The sequence below is a fragment of the Oryzias latipes genome, chromosome 13 (genome assembly GCF_053564925.1).
Source record: "Oryzias latipes strain Hd-rR chromosome 13, Olatipes_Hd-rR_3.1".
Taxonomy (NCBI): Eukaryota; Metazoa; Chordata; class Actinopteri; order Beloniformes; family Adrianichthyidae; genus Oryzias; species Oryzias latipes.
This window is the reverse complement of record NC_136249.1, coordinates 4,266,469-4,283,663: the sequence shown is the minus strand read 5'-3', so window position 1 is coordinate 4,283,663 and position 17,195 is coordinate 4,266,469. Positions and strand designations below refer to the sequence as shown.

General features: G+C 43.4%; 2 protein-coding genes across 6 annotated transcripts in view; one reads left to right on the top strand and one right to left on the bottom strand.

The window, feature by feature from the left end:
* Window positions 1-17,195, top strand: part of nf1a (neurofibromin 1a) — a 91,641-nt gene that overhangs the window by 24,863 nt on the left and 49,583 nt on the right. For all 4 annotated transcript variants that reach the window (XM_078929600.1, XM_078929599.1, XM_023961964.2 and 1 more), the window contains exons 21-29: window positions 50-189; window positions 919-1,041; window positions 2,261-2,344; window positions 2,428-2,544; window positions 2,728-2,909; window positions 2,990-3,201; window positions 3,542-3,703; window positions 3,783-3,880; window positions 4,265-4,400. In XM_078929600.1, coding sequence (XP_078785726.1) covers window positions 50-189; window positions 919-1,041; window positions 2,261-2,344; window positions 2,428-2,544; window positions 2,728-2,909; window positions 2,990-3,201; window positions 3,542-3,703; window positions 3,783-3,880; window positions 4,265-4,400 — 1,254 coding nt within the window. The remainder of the gene's footprint in view (window positions 1-49; window positions 190-918; window positions 1,042-2,260; window positions 2,345-2,427; window positions 2,545-2,727; window positions 2,910-2,989; window positions 3,202-3,541; window positions 3,704-3,782; window positions 3,881-4,264; window positions 4,401-17,195) is intronic.
* LOC105355528 (uncharacterized) lies at window positions 8,272-16,360 on the bottom strand. Of its 2 annotated transcripts, XM_078929607.1 has the most exons (6): window positions 16,121-16,360; window positions 14,562-14,631; window positions 12,116-12,220; window positions 11,983-12,048; window positions 9,223-9,353; window positions 8,310-8,590 (listed from the first exon to the last, which is right to left on the bottom strand). In XM_078929607.1, exons 1-6 carry the CDS (start codon window positions 16,217-16,219, stop codon window positions 8,447-8,449), a joined length of 615 nt encoding a protein of 204 aa, XP_078785733.1. In that variant the 5' UTR covers window positions 16,220-16,360; the 3' UTR covers window positions 8,310-8,446. The 2 variants fall into 2 exon arrangements, with proteins under 2 accessions (XP_078785734.1, XP_078785733.1); XM_078929608.1 differs by lacking the exon at window positions 9,223-9,353 and having other exon boundaries at window positions 8,272-8,590.

The following is a 17,195-nucleotide window of genomic DNA, read 5'->3' as shown; positions in this document are numbered from 1 at the left end:
GTAGTCAAATGGGCGTTTCCTGAGCTGGACTCTGCTCTCCTGGGTCCAGGTTCCCATCAATGACACCAACACCCAGTTTGTGGAGCAGACCATTGCCATCATGAAGAACCTGCTGGACAGCCACACAGAGGGTAGCTCTGAGCACCTGGGGCAGGCCAGTATTGAGACCATGATGCTGAACCTGGTCAGGTACGACACAAACTCAACTACTGCACCTCAAAACTGTGGATTTAAAGAATCATTTTATCATTTTCCAGTTGGACCTAAGACCAGGTCAAGAAATAATACTTTATGTTCAAACTGTTGCGTAACATCATTTTTAAATAAAAGAAGAACAGTAAGGTCATCTTTTTGTTTGGCAGGACGTCATAGCAGCTGCTGTCTCACTGAAAGGCCGTTGTAGGCTTTGGCTCTCTAGTTCAGAAAAATGTCTGAGCTAAGCCCCAAACAATGAAAGACATTGGAGCAGCTGAGTACACGGCTGGTGTTTGTGTGGCTGATTAATGTTGATCAGAAAGTAGACACGATTCCTGACTGTTGAGCAGCTGGTTCCAACAAAAGGCTGCAGCATTTCTTCATAACACTGCAAACGCAAAACATTAGCAAAGATTAAATGTGCTCAGCGGCATTTAAAACAGAACTTGCAAACACACAGGTGAGCCCTGGACTCCAGGTGAGCCCTGGACTCCAGGTGAGCCCTGGACTCCAGGTGAGCCCTGGACTCCAGGTGAGCCCTGGACTCCAGGTGAGCCCTGGACTCCAGGTGAGCCCTGGACTCCAGGTGAGCCCTGGACTCCAGGTCCCACAGAATGTAGTTTCCTGCTGTGAAGCATTCCGTGCCGCGCAGGTATTCCCATCAGGGGGGAGGAGGGAGACACACCTACACAGAACTAGCCTGATCAGTGTGCCGGTCCTCAGGTATGTGCGTATCCTGGGTAACGTGGTCCATGCCATCCAGATCAAAACCAAGCTCTGCCAGCTTGTGGAAGTGATGATGGAGAGACGGGACGACCTGTCGTTCTGCCAAGAGATGAAGTTCAGGTGAGTCATCCGCCGCTTGGACCACTTCCTTTGTGGGACATTTCCATAGCTCAGGTCTAAGTTGGAGGGGGTGGGAATGTCGATAAAAAATATTCAGAAGCAAAGTCTGAAGCAGACTAAAATGTGTGGAGAAATCCTGCAATTCCAGCAGCTGCTCTGTTGGGGATGCTATTGTTCTGGCTAGTGAGAAAAGAGATGCTAGAGGAAAGCTGTCAGACCTGCATCTGTACCCAGCAGACGGACATCCTTATGCTGCGTTCACACCTGAATGATGGCGCTTTCAGCGGTACTTCTGTGTCTCTCAGTTTGACAACCTGCTATCGTCTCTTAATAGTCTGAGGGGGGAAAAGTAAAAGAAGGAATGAAATTAGATGATGATGGTGTCATCACACCTGATGATGATTTTTTTGTGTTCCCCATGAAAAAAAAAATACAATGAAGTTCAGGAGGAGAATGATCAGACTTTCCTTCATGTTGGTTTTGGACTCCACCCACTGATCATCTTATCTACATGTCACATTCCAAAGCGGAGTGTCTGATTGGATGAGGCAAAGTTCAGATTGGTGATGCCCAAATCGTGGTGCAGGACCTCTGACCACATCTGAACATTGACTTAACATTGAAACTGGACGCCTCTGACACACCAATCGCATTCAGAGTCACCTTTTTCCACGCCGTCACATTGTTTTCAGTTTTTATGTCAATCCAAATGCACATCACTGACTTACACCATGGTGAATCCTCAATTCTGATTGGCTGCTGGGTGCGCATTAAAAAGTTATAAACCACAGTGATAACGCACGACTAAAAAAGAAGTTCCGGTCACCTACCTTAAATGCTTTCTATCACTGCGCTGGCTTCTTTAAAACAACCTTTATATTCATCATCTGGAGAAAAACAAGCAGTTAGAGGAGAACTTTCTCTCTGAATGAGGCTTTATTGAACCATCGTGACCATCAGCATGGATATCACTTACCTTTGCCCCTGCAGTCCAGGTCGGCGATGACTCATTCGTAACTGGGCATTACTTTTAGTGAAAAAAGTGATCCAAACTGGAAACAAATAACAAGAATAAAGTACTGAAAACTGGTTGAATATTTATTTCTTTTGTAAGTGACCAAGCAGGTTAATGGCCGATGAAGTGTGCATTATCAGCATTAACGCACTTCGCGGAAGCAACCGTGGTAGTCTTGAAGGCTTTTCTCCCCTTTCCTTGCAGGAACAAAATGGTGGAGTACCTGACAGACTGGGTGATGGGAACCTCCAACCAAGCTGCTGACGATGACATCAAGTGTTTGACCAGGTGAGGCTCTCGTCTTTCTACTGTTGGAGTCTCCTCAGGAAGTGCCTGAGTTTGCCTTATCCAGTTGTGGTTCTGATCCGCAGAGACCTGGACCAGGCTAGCATGGAGGCAGTAGTGTCGCTGTTAGCTGGTCTGCCTCTGCAGCCAGAGGAAGGCGACGGCGTGGAGCTCATGGAGGCCAAGTCTCAGCTCTTCCTGAAGTAAGCGTTATGGCCAAAGATCTTCTTGTTTTTTTCTGAAGGGCTGCATCTGTCAATCTCCTTTAGTTAGGTCGGAGTCCCTTAACTGCAGTGGTGCTCTTGGCCTTTTCTGTTGACTGGGATGTTTGTCATTAGGAGGTTAATCTTGGCTTCCTTTGCTCAGAGGTTTCCCTGCTCCCTCAGGTACTTCACCTTGTTCATGAACCTGCTGAACGACTGCAGCGAGGTGGAGGATGAAGGCCAGACAGCTGGAGGACGCAAGAGGGGCATGTCCCGACGCCTAGCATCTCTCCGTCACTGCACTGTGTTAGCCATGTCCAACCTGCTCAACGCTAACGTGGATAGCGGCCTCATGCACTCCATTGGTCAGTGAGCCACTGCTGCACCTGAGGGCTTTGTATGGAAGGAACTTTTGGAGCAGTGGTCTGAAGTTCTGCTTCTGCAGGTTTGGGTTACCACAAAGACCTGCAGACCCGAGCCACATTCATGGAGGTGCTGACCAAGATCCTGCAGCAAGGCACGGAGTTTGACACTTTGGCAGAGACGGTGCTGGCAGACCGCTTTGAGAGGCTGGTGGAGCTGGTCACCATGATGGGGGACCAGGGAGAGCTGCCCATTGCCATGGCGCTGGCCAACGTGGTTCCTGGCTCCCAGTGGGTAAGTCACTCGGGTCAGGACCCAACTGACCCGCCGGGGCTCCTTCTGCATTCAATTCCGGATAGAGTCAGTAAGATCCACGTAGGTTCTTTATTGCAGCTACAAGCTGTTTCATGTTTGTCATCTGCTCCAGAGTCACCGTGATTTGAAGAAATAAATACTTAGAAACGTCTTACTTTTCTTATAGATGCCCCCATCAATAGAAAATGCTACAAGAACATGTTAAAACACAGTTTTCATGGGAGTGGGTCAAGGGTTAAAAGGCCTTTGTGGCAGAAGAATCTCCACTCCTGCTCTGGTTCTGGGTCTGCGCTGTCACTCATGTCCCTCTGACCTGCAGGACGAGCTGGCCAGAGTTCTGGTGACACTCTTTGACTCGCGCCACCTGCTCTATCAGCTTCTGTGGAACATGTTCTCCAAGGAGGTGGAGCTGGCCGACTCCATGCAGACTCTGTTCAGAGGGAACAGCCTGGCCAGCAAGATCATGACCTTCTGCTTCAAGGTGAGGCAGACGGCGTCCGTATCAGGCGAGTCTGCGGACCCGCTGCCTTTGCCTGACCCTGTCCTCCACATCTCTTCAGGTGTACGGCGCTGCGTACCTTCAGAAGCTCCTGGAGCCTCTGCTGAGAGGAGTCATCACCACCCCAGAACACATCAGCTTTGAGGTGGACCCCACCAGGTAAGAACTTTTCAGTCAGCACTGCGTCGACGGCCTGGAGGAACATCCGTTAGCATGAAGGTGCTCGGAGGGTTTGAGGATTTGTCATTCTTCTCCCGAGTGGAAGGATTTGGAACAAGAGCCTCGAGATGGTCCTTCTTGTTTTGGATCAAATCTTTTTTCTGGTGCTAAAATGCAGAGTTTTAGACTTGACTGTGTTTACAGTGCCCCCTACAGACTGGGGGCTTTTACACCATAAATTGGAGCATTTAAACTTTCAGAATTGCTTTATTGATCTGATCTAGCAAATGTGGTTTAGAGGTGAGCAGCTGTGTTTCATGCATGCGGGCTGTTGGACCCCAGCGAGAACCGAGGGGGGGGGCTGAGCTGCTGCTGTCTCTGTAGGCTGGAACCTGAAGAGAACCTGAAGGAGAACCAGGGGAACCTGCTGCAGATCACAGAGCGCTTCTTCCAGGCCATCATCGGCTCATCCAACGAGTTTCCCCCTCAGCTGCGCAGCGTCTGCCACTGCCTGTATCAGGTAGGGACCGCCATGGCGCCCCCCATGGCGCCTCCAGCTGCTGCCCTCACCTGTCCGTGTTTGTGTGTGTGTGTGTGTGTGTGTGAGCTGCCAGACAAGCATCCCCTGCTTCTCCTCAGTCAGTGCTGAGCGGTGAAGCCTGCAGGTCACCTGGCTTCACCTGCTTCTGCCATCACCGCAACAAAAGATGGGAGCTTGATGGGGAAGCTGCTCATGAGCTGACAGGTGGAGCTGCTCCCACACACAGATTTGCACCAGAAACCTTCCTGAACACTGGAATGATGAAATATGGTGATGATCGGATGTTTTGAGTCATCACTGTGGCAGCTGGTAAATTCTGTTGATATTGCTGACGATTTCTTCCATGTTCGTGTTGAGTCCAGCGGTGAACAAAGCTCGCAGAAGCAACCGTCCGACGGCTTCCACGGCGTGTTAAAAAGTGATAATGCACACTTTGTCGGCCATTAACCCTTACTTATTCTGCACAGTTCCTCACTCAGAAACATACAGGCTGCAGTTTTACTCCACGCTCACTGGTCATGTTTGTCACGTTTTGTTCTTCAGCTTTCCAAATTCCCATCAAAGTGATGGGTTGAGCTTTCATCAGACACGACTGGGAGTCTTCTGGGCATTATCTCTGTAAGGGGGCGGGGCTCTTCAGGTGTTCTCTCAACATCTCCACAGACAGCCTCCACTGCTGCCTCTGTTCATTTGCAGCGTTGGTCCATGGCAGGAGACCCCGCATCTGTTTTTGTGAGGACACGGAGGTCATGGGACCAATCTGTGCTGTAGCTTCTGCAGCTTTCGGCCTACATCCTCTGACCTGCAGCTCAGTGAGGAACAAACCGGAAGGAGGGTGCTGAAGGTCGCTATGGTGGTACAACAACAAAAGAAGGCGGAGCTTTAGATTTCAATGCCTCTTTGCATTTCTGAGTCAGAGACGGTGGATAATCATCTGCTGCTGCTCCCTGGTCTCACCGACAGCAGGAGCCATTGTGGTTGCAGGAACTGCTGGTGAAGTTGAACAGGCCTGAGCCGAGTGAACGTCTGCATCCGGCTGTATCCAACAGCAGAGGGTTGACATCACACGGGCCCCCCCTGCGGCGCGTCCACAGGTCAAGGGTCCAACACTCACCCCTGAAAGCACTCATTACTGTGAGGCTTCAGATGAAGAGGACGTGTTGTCATCCTCACAGTTCAGCCGTCCTCTTTTAGCAAACAGAGAGAAAGCAGCATCAGCGGGACGATGATCATCAGAAGTTACAGTCTGCAGAGGTTCAGCCAGCTCTCATCTTCCCGTTGACCTGCTAAACGTCAAAGCAGATGTTGGCTAAGGTGAAGTCTGCACATGCTCAGAGCTGGTCTTCATGAAGCTTATGGTCTGGAAGCTTCTGTCAGCTCTGCCTGATGCCAGGGTTCAGGTCTTCTCCCTCTCAGGTGTGGGCTGCTGGGAGCGGCCTGCTCTGCATCAGGTTCAGGCGAAGCTGTGCTCAGCAGCAGCCGTCTGCGCCTGCAGAGCTGCAGGTCCACCCTGTCCTCTGTGGGCGGTGTGATGAGGTGTTAAGGAAGCCTCAAAGTGGCAGGGAGCTTCAAATGAGGAGACTTTCTGCTTGTTCTCCAGGTTTACACCATCTTTAGGTTTTCTCATGGCTTCTAGTTGTTGTTTTTTCACAATTGAGCTTAGAAGAAACCCACTTGGAGGATTGGTTACCTTTTTGTGGTCATTTAAACTTCTGAATGTTTTTGAACTTATTTTTGTGGATAAATGGTTTCCTGCCTTTGAGTGATTTGGCACAAGAGCATCTTCTGCTCTACAGGTGTGTGGTTTCAGGTTCAGGTGTGATAACACCTAAGAGCTGAGCACAGACTCACACATGGGTTGTGTTATTGCTGAAGCTCCTCCATGTTCCTTTGGCTCACACGCAGACACAAACACCTGAGGAGCAGACGGCTGCACTCTAACGGATGCTGTAACTTCTTCCCTTTGGCCTTAAATGATGCAGGAACAACATCAGATGAACAACGCTAAACCAAACCATCCATGTCAAAAAAGTCTCTTTGTTTTTTTTGGGTAGCTGCTGTCAGCAAGATACACTCAGAAACCAGAACAGCAGCACCTGTTGATGGTCTTCTGGACCTGACCTCCACTCTACCCCAAGCTTGATGAAGGACCAGCTAGTTCAGACTCTGTCAGCAGAACATCCCACAGGGCACGACAGGGGAGGGTTGATGATGTGGGCCAGTGTTGCCAAGTTGACTTTGAACTTCAGCCTCGATGTCAGGAAGGGTGTAAGCGTCTCACTACCCTGACTTGGACTTGGCTTGGTTTCGATCAAACTTGACTTGAGAGCCGTTTACAGCAAAGGCAACTCCTCACTGAAGATCAAGCCATTGTCCTTTTTAAGTCGAGCTTTGCGGTACCTCTTAGCAAAAGGCTTAGCCAATGAGATGAAGCCGGACGTGGTTGGTCTGCTTGCAAACCTTTTTAAACACATGACTGCATGATTTCCTATTCAGACTGTTTTGTTGAGCCCTTTGTTCTAGCCTTCCCATTTCATGCATCATAATTGTGAAGCTTTCATCTCCAGGGTGAATGTCAAAGACGTTTGTCATAGGTGTTGTTTCAGTGCCTTTTAAAACACAAAGAAGCAGATAGAACGTCTTAGTCCTTAGCTATTATCATGACAGATGAGTGCCACAGGTTAACCAGGTGAACACGATTTATTTGTTGCCTTGTTGCGGTGATGGAATTCAGTTTCTCCTGGTGGTCCACCAGTATAAGCTAAAATAGTCCTCTTGTTAAGACCCACTGTCTGTCACACACCTAGGTGTGTGACATTTGTTCTCTGCATTTGACCCATCCCATGGGGGAGCGGTGGGCTGCAGACACAGACTGAAGGAATGTTCTGAAGGAATGTCTTATGGCAGAGCTATTATGGGATATCATTGTGGATCTGCCTTCCGTTTTAACAGCTACTGCTGGTGTTCAGAAAGACCCCTTTGGAGCATTACACTCATCATACATGTGTGGAGCCTTTGCTGCTTTGCTCTCTGACCGTGGTCGGAAGACACAAAGATCCTCTCCAGGGCCGAAGCCTGATCTTCCTTCAGGGTCCACTTCCCCGTTCGGAGCCGCCAGAGCGGCTTGACCCAAAGAACCGGTCTCAGTTCTTCAGGAGGAACTTTCTGCATCACTGTTTTGATCAACTCCAGACACGGCGACTGACAGCGCGTGGATGTCCTCCTCACACCACACGCTGTTCCCCCTCCCTTCCTGCAGCGCACGATCAGACACACCGGTCACACACACACACACACACACACACACACACATTCTTGCACATACTACATAGTGAGGTCCAGGGAAATCGCCAGAGAAGTGAGGACCAGCCTTTCTGGTTCACTTACATGAGTGTAAAACGCCCTTTTGGACACCAGAGGTCGCCTTTTTTAACAATATGAGGTTAGATTCTGGGTAACATTAAGTTTTTGATAAAAGTTTTCAACTGTGCAAGTGAGGACCAGCATGGAAAACACACTCAAAGTTTTTAGTTTTCCTGTGGATGAAATATTGATGTTAAAACTTAATTCCAGGAGAAAGTTATGTTACAAAAATTCTTTCTAATCAATTCTACAATTGTTTTAAGTAATTGATTTTGCAACAATTGATTGTAAAACGGACTGTGCATGCTTTCAAAGAAAAATAAAATTCAATTACAGTATTTTCAGGCTTTTTCTTTATTGAACACCTTTGAACAACAAATCTGCTCATAGTAGAAAAACTTAAATACTTTAGAAAAACATACATTTTTTAGAACAATATAAAACCTTTAGAAAAAAAATCTTTTAGAAATAAACAGAAACCTTTTAACAAAAAAAATCCAGAAACATATATTGCACTTAAAAGTAATCAGAATTGTGCATTGAATTAAATAACATTAAATTAAAAGAGCAAAACAGATTAACCCTAAATCATTTTTCTCTTTTACACTTTAATGCTTTTATTGTAGACAAAGTATTTTATATCTTTCCATGACCTTTTTTTTTTAGTTTGGGAGACTCCTCGATGTAAATGCTGTAGTCTGTTTTACCTGGTACCCTTCTAAGTCCATTAAAGCCGGCCATCTTTTGTTTGACTGCAGTTCTCTCTTCTTGGCTCCATGGCTTCTTGATGATTGCTTTTGGCAAGTCTACAAATAAAACAAAAAGCAAAAGAATTGAAGAAAAAAACTTGCAAAATTTGTAAACAAATTTATAGTTTGAAAGGTCACATTTTCTTTTTTTCTCAAATCTCTATTATTCTCAAAATATATTGTGTAAATACATGACTACAGTAGGTGACAAAATATGTTGATAACATTTTTTCAAAAACAAAAAATCAAACAAAACTAATGATTGAGTCTTAAGAACCCAACATTCAGCAGATTTCATCTTCTTTCATGTAATAAAAACCAACTCAGACATTTATTTTATGTTAACTTCCTCTTTCTTTGCATCTCCTTGTTTCCTTGTCTAGTTTCTTGCCGTCTACATGTTCCTTTTCTTCCTGACCTTTATCCTTGTCTGAATACAGTTAAACCCCTGTCTGTAAGGACTTAGACCTCTGTTTTCCTCTCTGGTCACTGGCGGGAACCATCGCCGCTTTACTAACACACTACATCTTCCAGCCACCCCAACGCACAGTCCCCGATGTCACTCAACTGACGGTCGTTGAAAATGACCTATGCCTAAATTGTTATGTACCCAACGTTTGATCTTGGAAATTCCAATGCTTGTGTTTGACTTCTGCTTGCCTGACCCTGACTTAGCTTCATGGACTTACCTGTGATTCACTGCTGTAAAAACTTCCAGTTAATAAACCTGCTGCATTTGGATTCATCGGACTGCCTGCCTGTTTGTAACACTGTCTACGGTGGTAGTTATGCTCCTGGAGTTCCTGAATTAGGTGAAAATCTGTGAAGTAGTGACAGTATATAGAAAACATTTTTTTAAAATACTTCACGTCTTAAAATACCTTCACCACATTCTTTAAGCAAACTTAACTTAACATTAAGCATAACTAACTTTTTTCACTAGGAGCACTGTGGCCCCCAAGTGAAAATTTTAGGGGCACAACCAGAAAATGTAGGGGCGCATACCGTAAATCCCAAATCTACTAACTTCCACTGTTTTACTAATAAATACTTTAATAATAGATGCAGAAATTACAATGTGCTGTTTCAAATTCAGTGTCACATTTTATTCTGCACTTTTGAAGATGCAACAACAAGGTAAACTGACAGCAGCATCGCTGTCATGACAGTACAAATAAGAAACAAAACAGATGGAAATTTATCTTGGTGACACCAAATAAGTGCAGCCAAGATGCACAATAAGCGTGTTTGAGATCACCCAGGTGGACTCAACGCTGCACAGATCACCTGGTGTGAGACATATATTTTTGTTTTTGCTCCAACATCAAATGTCAATCATCACAAAAATATCATGAGAAAGGGGTGGGATCAAGGGGGAAACCTACCCGAACACAGCTGGAAATTTAATACTGCACTGACTGAAAGCTGCCCTGATGACTACAAAAGAATGCATCGTGGGGAATGTGTCCTGATGGGTTTTTGTATTTCAGTGATTAATTTAAATGATTTAAAATACCAACTGATTAAAAAAAGGCTACATCCATTACAAAACATTCAAATAAATATAAAATATATAATAACAGATCATACTAAGGGGGAATGGAATATTAAAACTAAATTGAATGTTAAGGACAACTCTAACTTTCTGTTGTCCTTCAGTCACTCTGCAGACTCACCTTCACCCCCCACCCCCCCTCGCCATGGTCTCCCCAACGATCCAGGCCCTGCGCTGGTTTATCTTAAACATGTCTATCGTTGGATTTTCCCCACATGTTTTAAGTGCGTCTAAGACTAAATCTTGTTGCCGCTCGCACATGTTTAGCCCCGTTAGCTGTCACGCATGTACGTGTGGGACATTTATTCTCCTTAGCTGACCACCTCCCGCGGGACCGGTGTGCTGCCGTAACAGCCGTGCATGAGTTTGGTCGGGGTTGATGCGACGCCGCGCGCTTAACCGTAACCATAACCTTAACCCTGCTCCGGGTCTGTGCGACCCAGAGAAAACTTCAGCACGTACTGCATTTATGTAGAAAATTACGAGTGAATTAATACGTTCTAAAAAGGAAAGTAATGAACTCCTCAATGTGGTCCGGGGAGGGAGGGGGCTGTGAGGTTTCCTGCTTTCAAGGCCTGTCATTGTCACACCCCTAGGAGTCATTTACTCCACTGTGATTGGCTGGTTCGTTAGCTCCACCCAAGACAATAAATAGGTGTCATTCCCACAGAATGGCGGGCCGCATTAACATTAAACTTTTATATTAAGGCAGGGGCCGCCAAATATCCTCTTGGAGGCCGCAAATAGCCCGTGGGCCAAGAGTTTGAGACCCCTGCTGTAGACTCTGGCACTGGTACACTAGCCGCACGTCGGAAGAACAAATCAATCGTTCAGTTGCTCATAGACGCACATGTCAGGTTGTGACGATGTTTATCTTTGTTTCCTTCCCACAGATGTTTACGCGCGCCCGATTATCACTAGGCCCCTCCCCCTCCACGCATTTTAGCCACTTTCAGTGGCTTTCCCTATTTTTCTCACACGCATTGGCCGCCTCACAGACAGGCATCACTCAGTCAAATGCGATTATTTCATTTCATTGATAATTGACGTGCCCCTTCCACATTTAATGTATAAAAAATATGGAGGGTGGGGGAGGCAAATTTCCGGCTAGCACACTCTCAAATTTTGGTCACAAAATGCAACCATTTGGTCGCAGTCTAGAGCCCTGGCATAAGCAGCCCGGCTAAGCAGTTCTCCCTTTCTTCAGAAATAGAAGCATTTTCGGTTAGACAGCAAACCAATATTTGCAGTTTCATGTATTCGTATTCTTTTGTGTCCAAGGAAGGTGCTGCGGGAATTTCTGAGGAAGGGGCACGGTGATTAAGAGCACTACGGCCCTTCGGCTTCCCCTCCGACTGCTAAAAAATATTTCATAGCGAGCAACAGCTAGTTCCACTGGTTCCTGAGTCGCTATAGCCGAACTTTGTGACCCTGCATGGAGAAATGGTATCAGCTGACTCAGAAGCGGTCAGAAAATATCCTGATGGATGAGGAAGATAATCGTGGAGAATAATTATCATCAGGATGAATGGTGGATGAACCTGGCCTCTTCTGGAGGAAGCCACGCTCAAAAATATGCTGCTGTCAGACTAACGCGCTGTGGCCGACGCTTAAATCTGCAGGACCTCTCGCACTTAACTGATGACTTACTGTAAAATTTGAGAATACTTAAATTTAAACTTTAAATTTAAAATTTTAGATGTAAAATGTTCTCTTAAACTTATCCTTTTCAGAGCAATTACAAATATGTTTATATAGACATACTGGACCTCATCTTCTGTCTCCTGACCTTGACTCTGTTTGCCTTCCGCCTGCCCGACCCTTGCCTGGATTTTTGACTACCCGCATCTCTCCTCTGAAGATCTTATTTAAGAGTTAAGATCTCCAATCTTACCTCTTTTCTTTGAAATTAACTTCTTTTTCTTTCGTCCACCAGAGTTTGAGGCCTTCCCGTCTCCATCTGAGAGAGATGTAATTAATACAGGTCTTAAACTACAGCTAATAACAGGTTTTCAAAGCTGACAAACCTCCATCATTGTCATCATCATCGCCACCACGATGTTTCGGTGCATCCTTTTTGGTGCGTCCTTTTTTCTTTCGTCCACCAGAGTTTGAGACCTGCCCGTCTCCATCTGAGAGAGATGTAATTAATACAGGTCTTAAACTACAGTTAATAACTGAGGTTTTCAAAGCTTAACGCAACATCATTGTCATCACCATCGCCACCATGATGTTTCGATGCGTCCTTTTGCTTTCTTTTACCAGAGCTTGAGGCCTGCCTGTCTCTTCTGATCTTTTTTGTTGAGCGGCAAGTCACCACTACTGGTTCTGTGGTACTATATGTCCTCAATAAGATGACCTCATATTTATATGACAATGATGATGGGAAAGATGACGGCTGGTATTCTGGATCAGATTCACCACCTGACTGTCTCTTGTAAGTCATCATTATGACCTGAATAGATATTAATCTTGTTTTATTTCAAATATTTGTTAAAGTTGAAAGGCCTATACCATTCAGATTCTATTTTTAGAGCATTTAAATGTTTTATAATGTTATTTCCTCACTATAAACATCTCCAAAATAGCATTTTGATCCATTCACATAATTCTGAGTATTCCTCTAAAAACCAGCGCTCTGAGCATCAGCCCCTCCTTACCCACAAAAATGAGCAGGTTCTCACGAACTGACATAGACCAGTGAGAACAGCCCCTTCCAGTAAGAATCTGAGCTTCCAGCAACCCTCCTGCCCAGGCTAACACATACCCACTTACAGTGGTGGACAAAATTGTTGGTTAAAGAAAGAAAGTCCACAATGCTCACTGAAGTGACTTGAAACGTTCAAAAGTAACAATAAATAAAAATTTATAGAAAATTAAATAATCCAAATCAGCCATAACTTTTGAGTTATTGATTAACAGAACTATTTAAAAAAAGAAACTAATGAAATAGGGCTGGACAAAAATGATGGGACCTCCATAAAAGACTGAGAACTAATTGCCCAGGGGGTCATGATGAACTCAGGTATGTCCTTTGATTGACATCACAGCTGTGGTCAAACCCATAATCAGTCAGTCTGCCTATTTAAAGGGAGACAAATAGTCACGTTGCTGTTTGGTGAAAAGGTGTGAACCACATTCACAGAAAGGGAAGGAGAGAATTGTCCCAGAACAAAATGATAGACAAACATTGTTAAGGTAAAGGCTTTAAAACCATCTCTAAGCAGCTTGAAGTTCCTGTGACCACAGTGGAACATATTATTCAGAAGTTCAAGACCCACGGAACAGTAGCCAACCTCCCTGGACGTGGCCGGAAGAGGAAAATTGATGACAAATTGAGGAGACGGATAGTTGGAACTGTATCCAAAGAGCCCAGAACAACCTCCAAAGACATTAAAGGTGAATTCCTAGATCAAGGTACATCAGTGTCAGATCGCACCTTTCGTGCTTGTTTGAGCCAGAGTGGACTTCATGGGAGACGACTAAGGAGGACACCACTGTTGGAAGGAAATCTTTAAAAAACCAGACTGGAATTTGCAAAAATGCATGTTGACAAGCCACAAAGCTTGTGGGAAAATGATGAGACCAAACTGGAGCTTTTTGGTAAGGCACATCAGCTCCATGTTGGTAGACTCAAAAATGAAGCATCCAACCAAAAGAACACTGTCCCTACTGTGAAACATGGAGGAGGCTCAGTTCTGGTTTGGGGCTAATTTGCTGCATCTGCCACAGGGTGTCTTAAAGTTGTGCAAGGTCAAATGTAATCTCAAGACTATCAAGGCATTCTGGATAGAAATGTGCTGCCTAGTGTCAGAAAGCTTGGTCTCAGTCGCAGGTCATGGGTCTTCCAACAGGACAACCATCCAAAACACCCAGCCAAAAACCCCAAGAATGGCTGGGGGAGAAAAGTGTTGGACTATTCTGAAGTGGCCTTCTATGAGCCCAGACCTGAATCCCATTGAACATCTGTGGAAGGAGCTGAAACATGCCATTTGGAGAAGACACCCGTCAAACCTGAGACAACTGGAGCAGTTTGCTCATGAGGAGTGGGCCAGAATACCTGTGGACAGGTGCAGAAGGCTCATTGACAAATACAGAAACCGTTTCATTGCAGTGATTGCCTCAAAAGGTTGTGCAACAAAATATGAAGGTTTACCATCATTTTTGTCCAGCCCTATTTCATTAGTTTTTTTTTAAATAATTCTGTTAATCAACAACTCAAAAGTAATGGCTGATTTTGATTGCTTAATTTTCATTAAATTTTAATTTATTGTTACGTCTCAAGTCATTTCAGTGAGCATTATGGATTTTCTTTCTTTAACTGAGGGGTACCAACAATTTTGTCTACCACCGTATAGGCCCTTTAATACTGCCATATCATTACATGAAGACCAGTGGTTATCTGCATCAAATCTATAGAAGGAAGTGAATGTAAAAAAGCAAACAAAAAAAAACTCCAAACATCAGTCTTACCTGTTGAGACACATCCTTCAGCTGCTGTTCGATTTTCAGTTCGATCCAGATCTGCTGTAGCAGCTTCCAACTGGAGGACAGAAAAAAAAATACTACATTAAATTGTTATTGGCAGCCTAAATTAATATAGGCTGCAAATAAAAAAATACAGTTTAGACCATGAACTCCATGAAGTGATGAACTACTTTCAGTTCACCACTTAACTCCCATTCTGAGGTTTATATTTGGTATATTTAACACATGAAAACAGAGTCAATAGCAGTACATAAAGGTGGACCTTTATGAATTCTGAGGATCTCAAAGCTTAATTAGGTTGACAACTACACAAATTAACTTAAAAATTAACAAACAATTTATATACATACACAAAAGATATTTTTCATATTCTGATGAAACTGCTGCAAAGCCAATAAACTAATATATAATAAAGTGACGAAAGCTCTCTACAGTAAAAATAAATAAATAGTACAAATAGATCGTGATTACAGTAACTGTACGAGTATTACACATTTAATGACTGTCAGCTCCAATAGTCATGTATTAGTCATAGGCCTATATGAAATAAAGATATGAATTAACATTCATTGTACATAAAGGTATGGTGATTTGGCTGTGTGTAGGATTTATGGCTTTTCTTATGGAGTCAAATCTACAACAGCTAAACCAGGGGTCTGAAAAATCTAAAAAAATAAAAAAAAGGCCATATAACAATTTTTAGATATTCTAATCTGATAGGAGCACATTCATGTTCCTTTCAAAATAAAATTGTCAAAAATGATCCTTCTAGAGCAGTACATTCATTGTCAGTTGTTATAATGCGATCCTCTCAATTAAGAACTTTTCTTAGAACAGAAACTGCAGGTTTTGCTGTGCAGCATACAATAAAAATGTGTCCTTTAAACCTAATCTAAATATAAACAATTCTGATAATAGATTTAATCATCATTAATCATCTGACCAGTGCATTTTGGAAAATGGAGAAAACACATAAGGCCTCTTAAATGTAGTGTCATGTCAGAAGTGATTAAAAATAAGTTTATTAAACTAGTATGAGATAATCAAAAAACTCTAATACAGTAACAAAATGTAACCAAGAAACCCATTATTTATACTCAATAAGAAACATATTAGCCTACTTTGAAGCTCCATGCAAAAGATTCCGGTGAAACATTTTAACGAAAGAACATTTATAACAAATAGAACAACTTAAATTCATGACTATAACTCCAGAAAGATGATTGAGCACCCCACCCCTACCCCCACCCCCACCCTGCACCTGGCTGTTGCCGTGCAGGCTTACTTCTCCTCCCCCACTGGATGAGCTTGTTTTAGCATTTTTGTGAACTATAAAACTCTCAGTGGGAGAATAAGGAACAAAATAAAGATTCCCAGCATAAAGAGTCAAATTTCTTACATAAATGAACTGTTCAAAAGATTCAATAATCTACATGCACTGGTTTTTCTTCCTAGCTTGTTGGGTTTCACTTAACATTAAAATATACATTAACAAGAACAAACTCTTTACAAATATAAAAACATGAAATAAACTGTTTTCTTACCTGTGCCTTTTCATGCCTCTTCTCACACTTTTCATGGTGAGCCCGCAACTTCTTTATCCTCCTTTGAAAATGCTCCATCTTGTCACTAAGCAGCTCCATGCAGGTGTGGACTTTTGCCCTCACTGCTCTCTGCCACAGCGCTCTGATTGGCTGATTCTGATGGGCCCATTAATTGAACAGTGGAGGAGGGGTGACACCCTGCTACTTCATGAAGCCTAAAACTCCTCACTGAGTCCCCAGATATTGTTGGCCTTTTTTTTCTTTTCAAATTAAATACATCAGGGGTGCTTACACTTTTTTGGCATGTGAGCTAATATATATATATATATATAGATAGATATATAGATATATATATATATATAGATATATATCTATATATATCAGTATTTTGATAAAAAATTACTGTTTAATAAATATAGAATAATAATAAAATAATAATAAATAATAAAATGTATTATGGAATATTAATACATAACATTATTTGATAATACCTCACTGACTCTCTAGATCAGGGGTCTCAAACTCAATTTACCTGGGGGCCACTGAAGGCGGACACTAGCTGAGGGAGGGCCGCAACTTCAACGCACACACGCAACCAGTGAGTGTCTGAGAGCCAGTAAATTTGTACGGACAATGTACTGTATTATACTATTAACTATACTCTATTATTATTATTATTATAAAAATATTGTTATTATTATTATTATTATAAAAATCAAATAAGATACATAAATAAAAAAGTAAATAAGTAAATAAATCATAATACATTTCTGTGCATTTAGTCTTCTTTATCTGCTGTTTTCTAATTTAAACCTCCTTATTAACACAGTTGAATTTTAACTAAACACAAAAGAAGACTCAGATTCTACAGTTCTGTAAATCCATCAATGGTTCTTCTTTTGTCTTCTTCTCACTGCTGGACACTTGGCAGCACTTCCTCCCAAAGAGCTGAGACCCTCAGTGTGGCTTAAAGATGATTGTCTGTAAATCTGGACTGGACTTGGACTGATAGAAGTTTAAGGTTGAGAAGTCAGAGAGGATCTGCTCCCCATTTTGAATCTGTGTTGAATTCTTT